The sequence below is a fragment of the Triturus cristatus genome, chromosome 9, assembly GCF_964204655.1.
Source record: "Triturus cristatus chromosome 9, aTriCri1.1, whole genome shotgun sequence".
Lineage (NCBI taxonomy): Eukaryota > Metazoa > Chordata > Amphibia > Caudata > Salamandridae > Triturus > Triturus cristatus.
The window spans coordinates 112,156,367-112,173,304 of NC_140592.1; the positions used below are offsets into that span (position 1 = coordinate 112,156,367).

Sequence of the window (16,938 nt, forward strand, 5' to 3'; positions counted from 1 at the left end):
CATGGACCGTCCCAGAAGTGATCTTGATATTCCATGCCTTCAGTGATCACTCGAGCTAATGGGATTCACTTGTGGTAGAAACGCTAATCTGGCACGCTAACACTGCTCCAATCTTATGTAGATAGCACAATTATTTATTTTCATTTATAATTCAATTTATATACATACAATTAAGTCAATTCGTCCAGTTTAGTAGTGCTGTAGAGTGACCAGTCTTTACTGGGTTTTAACAGTGCACTTAAAAGCACTTGACAATATAGGACGTTCTTGAAAATGATACAATGAGACCATATCTGCAAAATACACCAGACCTTAAACCCATTCAATACCTGAAAACATAATCACAAATTACTGCGGATTTGTAGGTATGTTTAGGAATCATTCAGTTTCTCGATGTGTGGTTGTGCTTGTTAAATGTGCAATATGTAAAGCTACTGAGAGCAACTTGCCTTTGCAATTTAAACATCAAATTCAACAAATACAATGAATGAAAGATGTCGTATAAACTGGAAAGTGTGTAAATAGAGAAAATGGATCACATGTCTGTTTAGAACATCCATGGCTAAGTCAGGGTATGGCTCCGCTCTAAAAATATGGTAGTTTTGTAGTGTTAGATAGTTGAATTGCTCAGTTTGACACAGGGTGAAAAGATTGATGGTCTTTCTTCGAAATGTGTACAACTTAAGAAGTGTTTATCCAGAAATAGGGGGAAGTAGAGGTAAAAGTAAGGTTCACCCTCCACAAATATATCTATCAAAAAAACTATCTGAACAAGTCAGGTAGACAGGAACCTAACTGGGAGAAACAGAAGGTGTAGGAAACAAATTGATCCTTAAAGACACCGTTATCCGGAAGAGAAGTATTATCTCTTTCTATAGTCCCCTCACTCACCAGGGTTTCCCCACGGTGACATGCTTCATCATAGGGGTCCTCCCAGTCCTCTACAGACTGAGGCGTGCTGCGACTTGCGGTGTTACGTAGGAGCACTGGAAATTTTGTAAACTATGTGTAGTGTAAGTGAAGTAGTGGTGGAGTGGGAAAATTAAAATAATCAGCTAGTGGGCTACAAAATAAACTTTATTGGTGCTCTAAGCTGAAAAAATTAAAAACGGGGTAATATGACAAGGGACCCTAACTATGATGGAAAGGTGTGCCTAGCATATTTTGAAGTCAACTAGTTTCGAGCTCCCCAGCTCTTCGTCAGGACTACACTGGGACCAGCCCAGTGTCGAGAAACTTGCCACTCCTAGTCAACCTTAATAGGGTGAAATAAGTGTGATGCCACAATAGTAAGGCATGCGTTTTAAAATATATACATACGTAATGTACGTTAGCACACTGATCTGTAAAGTACAAAATCACAGTTAATTGCGAGGAAAAAAATATATATACATATATATGCGCATAGTGTAATACGTAATAGTAGCTAAGTTGTGAGCACACTACACACAGGTGGATGCACACTTCCATGACTGGCGTGCCGCTAGGTGAAAGACAGAAGAGATGCAATTATTCACTCCATGCCGGCGTGGTGATGGAAAAGGTGTGCTGGAATTGAATAAATTATTAGGTCTGACTACACACACACAATAACATACAACATAAAACATGTAACCTACTTAAGAAAAAGCAACACTGTGCCTCATGGTCACTGGAGGGGATGCGGAGATCTCGTACATCTAATGGACGAAGGGAATCGAGATCGTTAGGAAAAAACGGCGTGTTCCGTCATGACGGATCGCCCAGCATGGTGTGAGGGGGAAGGAAGAGACGGGTCTCCACGCTACATCCAGGAGATGAGAATGGCAGCACTTACTTGTACGTTGAACCCCACATGCTTCTGACACCTACTGGAAGCCAAACCTCTAGGACCGCATTCTGGCGTGTCCTCGTAGCCGCAATGTTTTTATGTGCTGGCGGGCGTATCACGAGGCTAGAGATAGAAAAGGGCAAGTTCCAATGCCGGTATGCAAGTGGAGCCGCCATCTTGGAAAAGGATGAGACTGTAGGTTAAGATACTATTAAGTATCCAAATATATTTTCTCTGTAAGGACTCAATGCTCCAGCGTGGGTATGCGATCGCTCGCAACTGAATTAGGTTATGAGGGCGAGAGATGGTGAAATAAGGAGCCGCATAATGGTAAAGCTCATATTTTGAGGCAAAATCGAACTTTATTGAAAAGACAGGTTGGAGCTGTTCAGACCCGGGTCAGTGGGATCGGCTAAGATGGAAGCCGCCATTTTGGAATGGGAAGGGAAAGTGATGAATAGTCATGAGGAATTATTTAATTATGCGCTAGTTACAATTCGCTGTGGGGCCGTAAGGAAATAGTAATAGTAGCCAAAAGGGAGATACAGATTGAGGGAATGAAGGAGGGATAATGGCTAATGGAATGACGTGAATGTTATCATAATGGATAACAACGTGCGAGGTTGTTTATCAAGTACAACCTGATGGAAATTGAAAGCTAGATCAGCAAATGTTCCAGTGATTGTTGTTTAAGTAAACTGGCCCCAGGGTATGTCATCATTGAGACCCCTGTCGTCCGAGCGTAGTTTGAACACCCAACGTTGTTCCTTCTCATGTAGCTGTTTCTCTATGTTGGGGTGATTCTTGATGTGTTCTAAAACAACCCAGTTGAAGTCATTAGGAGTATGGCGTTTTTCCAGGAAATGTGTGGTCATCTTTGTGTTGTCACGTTTACATCTGAAATTACTACGGTGTTCGATCATACGGGTGTTTACTTTCCTGGTGGTCATGCCTACGTAGTGCAAATTACAAACGCAAGTTATTAGGTAAACAACACCTGTTGTGTTACAGTTAGTGAACGACCGAAGATTCCAGGTTATCCCATTGTTGCATTCTACTGTCTTAGTCACCTTGGTCAGATGACACACACTGCAGTTACTGCATGGGAAATGGCCCTCTGGTAGGGGTTGGAGCAGGCGTTGGGGACCTGCGGTTTTTGTCGTCGTGGGACGTGTATGGACAAGATGATCCCTTAAGTTGCGTGCTTTGCGATGGCTGAACATAGGTTTCTGTAGGTCTAGGCTCCCGCTGTTCAGGGTGCGCCAGTGTTTCTTGATTATTTTACTAACCAAGTTGGATGCAATACTGTATGTAGTAATACAAATTTGTCTTCGTGGCTCATCCTGTCTGGCTACGGTTTTAGTCTCTAAAAGGGCCTCCCTATTGTTATTGAGAGCTCTTTTTCTGGATCTGGACACAAGATGTTGTGGGTAATTTCGCTGTATCAATTTTTCTGATAGTTCTTTTGCCTGAATGTTGTAGTCTTGTCTTGTTGTACAATTCCTTCTGAGGCGCAAAAATTGGCCAAAAGGGAGGTTGTCCTTGAGGCTGCGAGGATGGAAGCTGTCATATACCAGCAGGCAGTTCCTTGCTGTAGGTTTGAAATGTGTGGTACTGTAGAGACGTCCGTCTTGTGCTGATATATTAAGGTCTAAAAAGACCATGGTGGATCGGCTCATCGAGGAGGTGAATTTCAGGAAAGGGTCTTGTTGGTTAAGCCAGACTAGGAAATCTTCCGCTTCTTGCTCATTGCCTTCCCAGATCAACAGTACATCGTCTATGTACCTTTTCCATAGTTTAATATGTTCAATGTGAGGATTGTGTTGGTGGAGAATATTCTGCTTTTCCAAATGATGTACATACAACCCTGCCACACTCGGCGCAAATGTGCTTCCCATACTGGTACCGTGGGTTTGCTTGTACAGGACATCGTTAAATTGGAAAAAATTCTCAGTCAAAGCCAAACGGCAACATTCAAGGACCACATGTCTGGGTGTGTGATAACCCCAATCATTTAGGTAGAGTACCTCTTCCAGGATGTCTAAGGTTTCCTTATGAGGGAGACTCGTGTACAGACTCTCTACATCTAAACTGATCAAAATGTTAGTTGTGGGGTTGAATTCGAGATCCTGGATTAAACAAAGGACTGCTTTGGTGTCCTGTAGATAGGTTTCAGTCGCCTGAACCAAGGGTCTTAAAAAGGCATCCGCAAATTTAGACAAGGGTTCCAAAATCCAACCGATCCCTGATACTATGGGTCTTCCTGGGGGAGTTTCCATAGATTTATGTATCTTAGGGATCGTGTAGAAGTAAGGTGTTATTGGTTTTTTGTTTTCTAGGAAATCTGCCTCTTTCTTGCTGATCCAGTCGTTAGTCAGAGATTCTTCCACTAGGCTAGCGATCTCTCTGCGCAGTCGTTCAGTGGGATCCTGTTGTATTGTTAGGTAGTTACGTTCATCACCTAGTAGTCGTAGGCATTCGTGTTGGTAATCAATAGTATTCTGTAGAACAATAGCTCCGCCTTTGTCGGCTGGTTTAATAGTTAGGTCCTTGTTGTTAGATAGTTGATAGATCGCCTCCAGCTCAATTTTGCTCGTGTTGTGAAAGACTTTAATTGTTCTTGGATCTATCTCGGTCACCTCTTTTATAACCGCTTTCTCAAAAGCCAGTAATTCAACCGGAAGGTTATGTGGTGGAGGAGTGAAATTAGATTTCTTATGTAGTCCAGTGTCGGTGGTGGCATTATCGCTAGGATCTTTATCTTTGAAATAGACTTCCAGTTTGATTTTGCGAATAAACTCCTTTAATTCGCATATCAGCTTGAATTTGTCCAAAGCCGCTGTGGGGACAAAGCCTAATCCTTTTTCTAACACTCTTTTTTGTATAGGTGTAATAATTATACTGGATAGGTTCACTGCTAGGCTTGGTTGTGGCTTGTTGAGGGCAAGTTCGGTGGTCCCATACTCCGGGTATGGCTCCTCGTCACCTCTAGTGGCCAACCACTAGAGGTGACGAGGAGCCATATAACACCTATACAAAAAAGAGTGTTAGAAAAAGGATTAGGCTTTGGCCCCACAGCGGCTTTGGACAAATTCAAGCTGATATGCGAATTAAAGGAGTTTATTCGCAAAATCAAACTGGAAGTCTATTTCAAAGATAAAGATCCTAGCGATAATGCCACCACCGACACTGGACTACATAAGAAATCTAATTTCACTCCTCCACCACATAACCTTCCGGTTGAATTACTGGCTTTTGAGAAAGCGGTTATAAACGAGGTGACCGAGATAGATCCAAGAACAATTAAAGTCTTTCACAACACGAGCAAAATTGAGCTGGAGGCGATCTATCAACTATCTAACAACAAGGACCTAACTATTAAACCAGCCGACAAAGGCGGAGCTATTGTTCTACAGAATACTATTGATTACCAACACGAATGCCTACGACTACTAGGTGATGAACGTAACTACCTAACAATACAACAGGATCCCACTGAACGACTGCGCAGAGAGATCGCTAGCCTAGTGGAAGAATCTCTGACTAACGACTGGATCAGCAAGAAAGAGGCAGATTTCCTAGAAAACAAAAAACCAATAACACCTTACTTCTACACGATCCCTAAGATACATAAATCTATGGAAACTCCCCCAGGAAGACCCATAGTATCAGGGATCGGTTCGATTTTGGAACCCTTGTCTAAATTTGCGGATGCCTTTTTAAGACCCTTGGTTCAGGCGACTGAAACCTATCTACAGGACACCAAAGCAGTCCTTTGTTTAATCCAGGATCTCGAATTCAACCCCACAACTAACATTTTGATCAGTTTAGATGTAGAGAGTCTGTACACGAGTCTCCCTCATAAGGAAACCTTAGACATCCTGGAAGAGGTACTCTACCTAAATGATTGGGGTTATCACACACCCAGACATGTGGTCCTTGAATGTTGCCGTTTGGCTTTGACTGAGAATTTTTTCCAATTTAACGATGTCCTGTACAAGCAAACCCACGGTACCAGTATGGGAAGCACATTTGCGCCGAGTGTGGCAGGGTTGTATGTACATCATTTGGAAAAGCAGAATATTCTCCACCAACACAATCCTCACATTGAACATATTAAACTATGGAAAAGGTACATAGACGATGTACTGTTGATCTGGGAAGGCAATGAGCAAGAAGCGGAAGATTTCCTAGTCTGGCTTAACCAACAAGACCCTTTCCTGAAATTCACCTCCTCGATGAGCCGATCCACCATGGTCTTTTTAGACCTTAATATATCAGCACAAGACGGACGTCTCTACAGTACCACACATTTCAAACCTACAGCAAGGAACTGCCTGCTGGTATATGACAGCTTCCATCCTCGCAGCCTCAAGGACAACCTCCCTTTTGGCCAATTTTTGCGCCTCAGAAGGAATTGTACAACAAGACAAGACTACAACATTCAGGCAAAAGAACTATCAGAAAAATTGATACAGCGAAATTACCCACAACATCTTGTGTCCAGATCCAGAAAAAGAGCTCTCAATAACAATAGGGAGGCCCTTTTAGAGACTAAAACCGTAGCCAGACAGGATGAGCCACGAAGACAAATTTGTATTACTACATACAGTATTGCATCCAACTTGGTTAGTAAAATAATCAAGAAACACTGGCGCACCCTGAACAGCGGGAGCCTAGACCTACAGAAACCTATGTTCAGCCATCGCAAAGCACGCAACTTAAGGGATCATCTTGTCCATACACGTCCCACGACGACAAAAACCGCAGGTCCCCAACGCCTGCTCCAACCCCTACCAGAGGGCCATTTCCCATGCAGTAACTGCAGTGTGTGTCATCTGACCAAGGTGACTAAGACAGTAGAATGCAACAATGGGATAACCTGGAATCTTCGGTCGTTCACTAACTGTAACACAACAGGTGTTGTTTACCTAATAACTTGCGTTTGTAATTTGCACTACGTAGGCATGACCACCAGGAAAGTAAACACCCGTATGATCGAACACCGTAGTAATTTCAGATGTAAACGTGACAACACAAAGATGACCACACATTTCCTGGAAAAACGCCATACTCCTAATGACTTCAACTGGGTTGTTTTAGAACACATCAAGAATCACCCCAACATAGAGAAACAGCTACATGAGAAGGAACAACGTTGGGTGTTCAAACTACGCTCGGACGACAGGGGTCTCAATGATGACATACCCTGGGGCCAGTTTACTTAAACAACAATCACTGGAACATTTGCTGATCTAGCTTTCAATTTCCATCAGGTTGTACTTGATAAACAACCTCGCACGTTGTTATCCATTATGATAACATTCACGTCATTCCATTAGCCATTATCCCTCCTTCATTCCCTCAATCTGTATCTCCCTTTTGGCTACTATTACTATTTCCTTACGGCCCCACAGCGAATTGTAACTAGCGCATAATTAAATAATTCCTCATGACTATTCATCACTTTCCCTTCCCATTCCAAAATGGCGGCTTCCATCTTAGCCGATCCCACTGACCCGGGTCTGAACAGCTCCAACCTGTCTTTTCAATAAAGTTCGATTTTGCCTCAAAATATGAGCTTTACCATTATGCGGCTCCTTATTTCACCATCTCTCGCCCTCATAACCTAATTCAGTTGCGAGCGATCGCATACCCACGCTGGAGCATTGAGTCCTTACAGAGAAAATATATTTGGATACTTAATAGTATCTTAACCTACAGTCTCATCCTTTTCCAAGATGGCGGCTCCACTTGCATACCGGCATTGGAACTTGCCCTTTTCTATCTCTAGCCTCGTGATACGCCCGCCAGCACATAAAAACATTGCGGCTACGAGGACACGCCAGAATGCGGTCCTAGAGGTTTGGCTTCCAGTAGGTGTCAGAAGCATGTGGGGTTCAACGTACAAGTAAGTGCTGCCATTCTCAACTCCTGGATGTAGCGTGGAGACCCGTCTCTTCCTTCCCCCTCACACCATGCTGGGCGATCCGTCATGACGGAACACGCCGTTTTTTCCTAACGATCTCGATTCCCTTCGTCCATTAGATGTACGAGATCTCCGCATCCCCTCCAGTGACCATGAGGCACAGTGTTGCTTTTTCTTAAGTAGGTTACATGTTTTATGTTGTATGTTATTGTGTGTGTGTAGTCAGACCTAATAATTTATTCAATTCCAGCACACCTTTTCCATCACCACGCCGGCATGGAGTGAATAATTGCATCTCTTCTGTCTTTCACCTAGCGGCACGCCAGTCATGGAAGTGTGCATCCACCTGTGTGTAGTGTGCTCACAACTTAGCTACTATTACGTATTACACTATGCGCATATATATGTATATATATTTTTTTCCTCGCAATTAACTGTGATTTTGTACTTTACAGATCAGTGTGCTAACGTACATTACGTATGTATATATTTTAAAACGCATGCCTTACTATTGTGGCATCACACTTATTTCACCCTATTAAGGTTGACTAGGAGTGGCAAGTTTCTCGACACTGGGCTGGTCCCAGTGTAGTCCTGACGAAGAGCTGGGGAGCTCAAAACTAGTTGACTTCAAAATATGCTAGGCACACCTTTCCATCATAGTTAGGGTCCCTTGTCATATTACCCCGTTTTTAATTTTTTCAGCTTAGAGCACCAATAAAGTTTATTTTGTAGCCCACTAGCTGATTATTTTAATTTTCCCACTCCACCACTACTTCACTTACACTACACATAGTTTACAAAATTTCCAGTGCTCCTACGTAACACCGCAAGTCGCAGCACGCCTCAGTCCGTAGAGGACTGGGAGGAACCCTATGATGAAGCATGTCACCGTGGGGAAACCCTGGTGAGTGAGGGGACTATAGAAAGAGATAATACTTCTCTTCCGGATAACGGTGTCTTTAAGGATCAATTTGTTTCCTACACCTTCTGTTTCTCCCAGTTAGGTTCCTGTCTACCTGACTTGTTCAGATAGTTTTTTTGACAACTTAAGAAGTGAAAATATCTATGCAAATAGCAGTGCCGGCTGGTGAACTTTGAAAGTGGTGAGGCAGGTGAACTTTGAAAGTGGTGAGGCAAAAATATACCAATGCATATTATCAAAGGATTGCACGAAGGGAGCAAGCCTGACTCCCGGGGGGGAATTGGCAGTGAGTTCTAACACTGAAATCATTTTTTTTTAAATAGTGTGATATTGATTTAACTGTCATCTACTTAATTCTTCTATGTAATTATTTTATAGCACAACGCATCTAAGTGTAGGGTGTCAGAGTGCTTTCATCACACAGAGAGGCACAATACATCATACAAGTTTGAAAATCAATGTACAGGAATGTTACACAAGACACTGAGTCTTACAGGGTGTAGGAATCTAATATCATCTAAACTTCCAGACGTTCTATGTTAAGAGTGAATGGCTGGGCGGACCATATGGTTAGAGTATAAAACGTAATGCAGTTGATTGCAATTGTCAGTACTAACAAGACTTTATCACTTCCCAAAGGAACTCTACTTTGCAATCTTAGAATAACAACAGATTGAGTAAAAATAAGGATGCAACCCCATGACTCACAGTTTGCATGCAGCACCTTCATGCCAATAAATAGATCACTGTGCAATATTAGAATATTTCAGTTTAAGAACTGGAAGTAACAAAATGGTCTCAGTGTCACAAGTAGTAGTCCACTTACCTAGCTAAATATTCTCTGAGCTGCATGTTACACAGTGTGCCTTGCAGCAGGCACATTAATCCTCTACACTACTTTATGAGTCAAACATGTCAATGGATAAAACAAAGAACTCTCCCAGAGCTTTGTTAATCACTAGTCATCATTTCCAGCATAATTTCCTCAAAATTGTTGGGCGGACACAGACCTCTGCTTCAGGCGTACTAAAACTATGAAGTAGTTTGAAATGCAGCCTCTTTGTGACCAGTTAGGTAATATAGAACAGATTTACTGTCAAATATGTGCTTGGTTGCCAATTTCGTTGCAGCAGATTTACTTTGAAATACATTTGTAAATTGACTGTCAGACTCTAGTTTTCAAGCTCTGGCACTTATGACTTAAACCCCTTTTCCTTTGCCACACATTAGAGTATTTGTTTCAGAAATTCAGCGCTTCCACTCCTTGATAATTACAGTAAACAAAGACTGAACAATAAGTACAGAATATTCATATAAAATGTGTACCGAAGCGCAATTGTTATGTAAGATGTAAACTTATAGGAAATGTTTTTAAATAAAGGATTCCTTTCCATAGTTTACTAACATGCTTGTTTCTGCGCATCTTGTATGGCTCTATTCCGTCTTTTCATTGCAGCGCCAGGAACATGCTGATCACAGCCCTATCAGGAAGCAGATTAGAGCTGAGTGTTAACCCTCTTTTCACTCCTGCTCCATACTGACTCCTGATTGGGCCTGGTGCGATTTGGTCTCACAGCCCGTGCATGCATCCATTCGTAGACGAGCTGCGCTGCAAAGAGCATGCGCAGCATGTCTATGGGTTGCGAATGTGTGAAGAGGGCTGAAATGAAAAGCACTCTTCACACATGCGCAATTCATGAAGCTGATGCACCCCCCTGCCCTGTGTTGCTCTTCTCTGTACTTCCGTTGACACTTGCACAGAAATGAAAGCAAAACGAAAAGACAAATCTGCCGTTTGAATTTCTGGAGGCTGGAAATGCACAGAGTAGCTTTTCTCTCCTCCTGCGTGCTGGTGATGGGAGTTCGCCGCCCTTGCGCCCCCTATGGACCAGCCGCCACTGGGAAATAGAATTATTGTATCTGTGCTACGGTTCTCCATACTGCATCTTGTTAATTTTCTCCTAGGCAGCTGAAATTAATGTTTACATTTTTAGGTCTAGCTTGACAGCTCAGCTGTCTGGAGGATCTGTTGTCATTAATTATTTAAAATATACGAAGAGTGGGCTGTGGCACTTCCCTCTCAACTAATGCTATTGGCTGTTTTTTATTATCACTCTGTCCCCTATAACTCCATGCACATGCAAAAGGGTCTATTTTTTTTATTTTAAAAGTGCTCTGACTGATCACATATTAAAACCTTATCGCATAGTTGCATTCTATACAGAAATCAATTATTGTTGCCTTGTGACTTAATCAGAAGTCGAAATGCAATTCAAACCTGTTAGCTATAAAAATGCCAGCTTAATCTCTTGCCCTTGGACAAATAACTTTTCAAGTACAATTAGTTTGGGCATTTGATGGCATGGCAATAGCCTTATTTGTGCTTTAAGACCTACTCGTGGTTTGTATCCTCTATCTGACCGTACAATTTTAGTTTGGGTGGATGGCAATCCACCACAAGCAATACATTCATTAACTTGTTACGTCAAGTCAAAGGTTTTAGTAATTTAATCCAGCGCTCAATCCCGGGTAGCTACGGCGCAGAGCAGAGAGGCTTACTTTAAGGAAAATATGCAAAGCATTTAGAAGTACCAAAACAGTGGCAAAGGTGAAAACGGAAAACAATAAAAAACCCACTCCGATTTACAAAAGGAGAGAAAATGTAGTAAGCAAAATTACACAAACATCACGATTATCCTATAAGAGATATTAATTTTTAGAGATTGATGTGGCAAAGCACCAATGTCTGTGGTAGCCCAGTGCCTAGACATAATTTGAGGCTAACCGCAATGGAGCGTGGGTCGGATACACCAAGTAGATTTAACCCATTGGTGCCTGGAAGCAGAGAAGTTCGAAAAAGTTTCAAAAACCTTTTAAGTCCCAATCTGAAAGGGGACTTTGTCAGTTTTCTGAGGAAAAAACATGCTCTGCAGCTATTTTTGTTTCAGCCTGAACAACAAATTTAACCTAATCCTTTAAAGTCATGGCTTAAACAGTCCTCTATGACCTGAAAAAACCATTTGGGAATCAGTGCTTCATACGTGCAGGGAAAACATCTAAATCACATTCATGGTTTCAAGATCTAATCTAAAGTTTCTATGTTTTCTTTCTAGATTTAAAGTCTTCACACAGCTTTTTCCTCCAGTCCCATCACCACAAGTTCCCTTGAAGGACGTCTTTTTATTTCCTGAAATTGGGGTAAGGTGGATTATTGTCTTACATACCTTCTGTGCATGAGAACTGCAAGCAACATGCATGGGGATGAGATGGTGATGCATCTCCTGTAAGGGGTGCAGAGGATTCTATGTAAGAGACCTGTTTCATTCAAGTCGAAAGCAGTCAATGCATGATCTAAATATAAATACTATTGGATAGCAAGACTTTTTGCTGAGTTACTGCAAGACATTTTGATGGAAGGCACTACAGATGTGACTAGGAACCAGTGGACATGAGTGTGATGGCATATGTCAAGCGCATGCACACCCTGACTTTCATGTAGGTGACACAGAGAAGTGCACATAGTGAGAAAGAACAATATGTTATCAATTGCTATCAAATATTAGGTAATGTAGGATTTATCTCACATCAGCTGCGATGCGGTCAAGTGATAGGATTCCCATAGTTGGACAGACGTCAGACACCTCTTACCAAGAGCTATGGCAGCTGCTTCCCATGTCATGGCATTCCTGCTTGAATGTTATTGAGCAGCCATTTTGCAACGAGGCAATATCTTCTCAATGCAATGTGTGCTTCCTTGAAAGTCAATTAAATCATGTTTTTTGTAACTGTCATATACATTGTTTAGTTACAGATCCAAATTGCTTAATTTCTGCAAATTCCTACAAATAATTTTCTTCATAATTGTTTAAAGTTTCTTAGCGCAGTGACTGCTATGCTTGCATATGAAACTCAAATTACTGTTTTTAGGTTATGTTTTTCTTATATTTGTGTTTGTTAGGATGAGCAAAATGAATTGAACTTGTCTGTTTTTCTTCATAAAAAAAATGGTATAGCTTTTAAAAACGATTTTATATCAACCCACAGATTTTCGTATTAGTTCATTTTTGCAAAGAACAATTGCCCAATCTGTGATTTTGATTCTTGATTTTGTTAGTTAGATAAACTTATCACTAGCGCATTACAAAAAAAAGGGAATATATTGTCTAACACTGGCTCTCTACTCCTTTAAGTAATGCATAGGTTAAGCATCACTCTGTAGAATCAGGATTCCTAGACTCTATAAAGAGCCATTGTCCTTGATGAGGAAATTAAACCATAATGAACATATGTCAAGTTGTTGAGGCTACCTGGATGAACTACGACTTGAGTTTACCATTGGTCACTGTTAGAAATGAGGGTCTCTGGTTGGCAGGTACCTTTGACCAAATAGGGACCCTTGCTTCTGGTCAGGGTAAGGGGGCTACACACTTTAGATAACCCCTACTCACCCCCTTTGTAGCTTGGCACGAGCAGACAGGCTTATCCCAAAGGCAATGTGTAAATTATTTGTACCAACACTCACAGTAACACATTGAAAACACCGCAAATGGACACCACACCAGTTTAGAAAAATAAAATATCTTTATCTAAACTATACAAGACGAAAACAACAAAAATCCAACATACAGAAACTCAGTAGAATGTCTTTAAAAAGGTTGTTGCAAAAATAAACTTGTAGATGATCAAATGCGACACTCAGTCTCAAAGTACCTAGGATGCGTAACGCAAAACAGCCAAAAGGGGCGCAGAGAAGGCGATGGGTCGGTTCTTCCTGCGCTCCGGTTCCGATGCGACAAGATGGCGCCTTGATGCGTTGCGACGATCCGGTGTGATGCGACAAAATGGCGTCCGGTGCGATGCGTCAACGTAAAGGCAATGCGTGCACGCCCAACGGCCTTGCGGCGAACTTGGTGGTTTTCTGAGCCGCGACAGGCCCTGTGACACACTTCTCCAGTGATGCAACGGCACCCTCTGTGGCGGTGGCATGCTTCTCCAGTGATGTGACGGCGAACAGCAGCAGCGACGACACTCTTCCTCAATGATGCGACAGCAGCTGCTGCGGCGGCGTCACGCTTCTCTCTCGTTGCGTCGCGCTACCATCTCCCCACAGCAAAAATGCTTCACACACTGTTACAGGCCCTCCTGGCAGACTGAAACTCCCAGCAAGGAAGTTCCGAGAAGCTAGCGGTGAAGTCCTTTTGTGCCTGGGACTTCAGAAACAGGAGGCCAGCTTTTCTCAGGCCCTTGGAGACTTTTCTTCAGATGAACACAGCACACAGCAAAGTCCTTCTTCAAGCAGAGGACACAGCACACAGCATAGTCCTTTGGTCCTCTCCTCAGTAGAAACAGCAAACTGCAGGCCAACCCCAGACACACAGCAAGGGTAGTACTTCTCCTCAGTCTCTTCAGCTGATCTTCTTTGGCAGGGATTCCTCTTGATCACGAAGTAGTCTAATTTTACAGGGGTTTCAGATCTTATTTTTATACCCCAAAAGCCTTTGTTCTATATGTGTTAGGGGTCCTGGACCCAGTTGAAACCAGTTCTGGGTGCACTCTGCCAGTGCACAACTTCTTCCTTTGTGAATGTGGGCCAGGGTCTTCAGACGCACCGCAGGAGGTGGAGCCAGCATTGTGGAAGGCAGGCACAGCCCTATTAAGGCCCAGTTGCTTTTCCTCCCACCACTCCAAATGCAGATTGGTCTATTCAGCCTAGTGCTGACCCACACAGACTCCTCGAGCCACCCGAGCCCCTGTCACTCTCAAGCCAGACAGTCAATCCACAAACAGGCAGAGGCACACAGAAAGGTTGAACAAGAAAATAGCCACTTTCTAACAGTGCTATTTTCAAACACAGAATTTAAAAACCATCCTTCTTAAAAGATGTGTTATTAAATTCTGAGTTCAGGGATACCAGACTCCAATCTCACTCCTATGGGAAGATTATGCAGGTAATATGTTACACAGCATTCCCCATTCTGTCCTATGGGCAAGTTAGCATTTCAATAGTGAAAAACAAAATTGGCAGTATTTCACTATCAGGACATGTTACACACACTAGTACATGTCCTACCTTTCACATGCAATGCACCCTGCCCAGGGGGGTACCTTGGGCCTACCATAGGGGTGCCCTATGTGTAAGAAAAGGGATGGGTAAGGCCTGGCAAGTGGGTACACTGGCCAGGTCGACGTGGCAGTTAACAAACTGCTCACAGGCACTGCAGTGGCAGGCCTGAAATCTCTTTTCAGGGCTACTTATGTGGGTGGCACAATCAGTGCTGCAAGCCCACTAGTTGCATTTGAATTACCAGCCCCGGCACACTTAGTGCACTTTACTAGGTACCTACTGGTAAAAACAAATATGCCAATCGTGGATAACCAATCACAATATCAATTTACACAGAGCATATGCACTTTAGCACTGATCAGCAGTAGTAAAATGCCCAGAGTCCTATAGCCAACAACCACAGGTCAGGAAAAACAAAGGAGGAAGAAGCAAAAAAGTATGGGGATAACCCTACAACAAGGGCCATTTCCAACAGTCACAATCTCTAAGGATGACTGACTGTCACAGTCATGGGTAGTTTAGAACTAGATTGAAAAGATCTGATCAAGTGCTTCTAGGTAAAGGTGCATAGGGTTTCCTAAACTAATACATGAATTCATGTAGGTGGTTGTTCCTTGTTTGGATGGTTTCAGAGGGTCAGGAGTGAGCAAGTAATTGAGCTGGACTTCCCATGGGCAGAAGAGAACAAACAGAACCGGGCTATGGCACAATGTTTACCACATAAACGATACTCAGTAATAATAGCCAATTCAGCATCATGGCCCCCATTTAGACCGGCCTCCCAACCACCGGATGTTGCACATGCAGCAGACGGGTAGAACATCCCAGTGATATCCTGAGCCCTGGGGATTGAGAACAGCTTTTGTCATCCACACGCACTAATACACCATGATACGTCTTAGGATTGCATTCCTAAGGGTTCCATAGCCATCAAGAAGAGGATAATCACAGAGATTATGTTGCCAATATTATGCATTAAATAGTCCTCCTCTGCCCTCAGGGAGAAACCTGTTTGCATTACTAGGATGCCTTGGCACCTCTGTGCCCTCAGCTGTCCTTCATGCTGAACTGCTATTCTTCAGCCATGGTCCAGCTGCCCCTGTAATTAGCAGTGGTTGCACCACATAGTTGGACGCACTCATAGGGGCCTTAAGGTCTGATTTAGAGTTGTGTGGAATTTTCACCATCTCAGGCAGAGCAAAAATTCCATCCACTTTAGACTTTGTGTGATGAAGGAAAAATCCCTGTACTCCTCTCTGTATTTAACATTTGCTGCAGAAATTGGAGGATTATCCATTGCCACCCACTTCTCAGTAAGGCCAAGCATCTCTGGGTTTTCCCTACCCCTAGAAGAAGGAGGTCAGGGATAAAATATATGACACACATTAGTGAGCTGCAACTTCAAAGATAGTTGCCTCTTTGTTTCTAATCCAAAGTGCACTTATACCATCAAGATAGGCCTATTGGAGTTCAAAGGTAGCTCACATAGGTGTGTGAGGGCACATAACTAATGATGGAAGACGTCAGGTCTGTGGGGCTTCGGCCCATGTGATGAACAGAAAGAAGGAGAGCTAGTAGGGCTACAGTTCTCCCTCTTGGATGGATGGACAAATGTGCACACAGTGTGACCAACTGTACTGGTCTCAGAGGAGAAGATGGGCAAAGTAGAGGATCTTAGGCAGGCTGGCAACTACCTAATGTCTTTTCTGTGAGACCAGGAACATTTATGAATTTTCTTAATTTTATAGAGATTAAGTGAAATGAAAGAGTTGCACGGTTATTGTGATGTTTTGGTCCCATTGACAAGAATGGACGCCTTACTAAACTCATCTAAAGGCAGGAGAAGGGTATGGGCCTTTTACGTTGGCCTGTCAGTTAATAGGAGATACCAAAATGGTTGCTTCTCATCTGTATCTGGTAGCTTTAAGACTCGCCTCTGTGACAAATATGTGCTTCCTGTTGCCCCTCCATTGGACTACTTTCAAACTGGAAGCTGCCAGAGCCTCAGCTCACTGAAGGGATAACAGGAGGTGCAGCAGATGTGGAAAAGTAGGTCTGTAATCTCTTTCATTCACTCCGCCATTTTGTGCTATACCCTTCATGACTGACCTTCTCTCTGTATCACGAACACTCTGGAGCTCCACTTTTGACCTCCCACGTTCCTGCAGGGACGCTCACACCCTGTTCATGCTTTGACCTGCCACAAACTG

At 42.9% G+C, this 16,938-nt stretch overlaps 1 protein-coding gene across 2 annotated transcripts in view; it reads left to right on the forward strand.

Moving 5' to 3' along the window:
- The window catches only part of IL5RA (interleukin 5 receptor subunit alpha), a 185,624-nt gene that overhangs the window by 150,316 nt on the left and 18,370 nt on the right, over nucleotides 1-16,938 (forward strand). For both annotated transcript variants that reach the window (XM_085627561.1, XM_085627562.1), the window contains one exon: nucleotides 11,778-11,862. In XM_085627561.1, coding sequence (XP_085483687.1) covers nucleotides 11,778-11,862 — 85 coding nt within the window. The remainder of the gene's footprint in view (nucleotides 1-11,777; nucleotides 11,863-16,938) is intronic.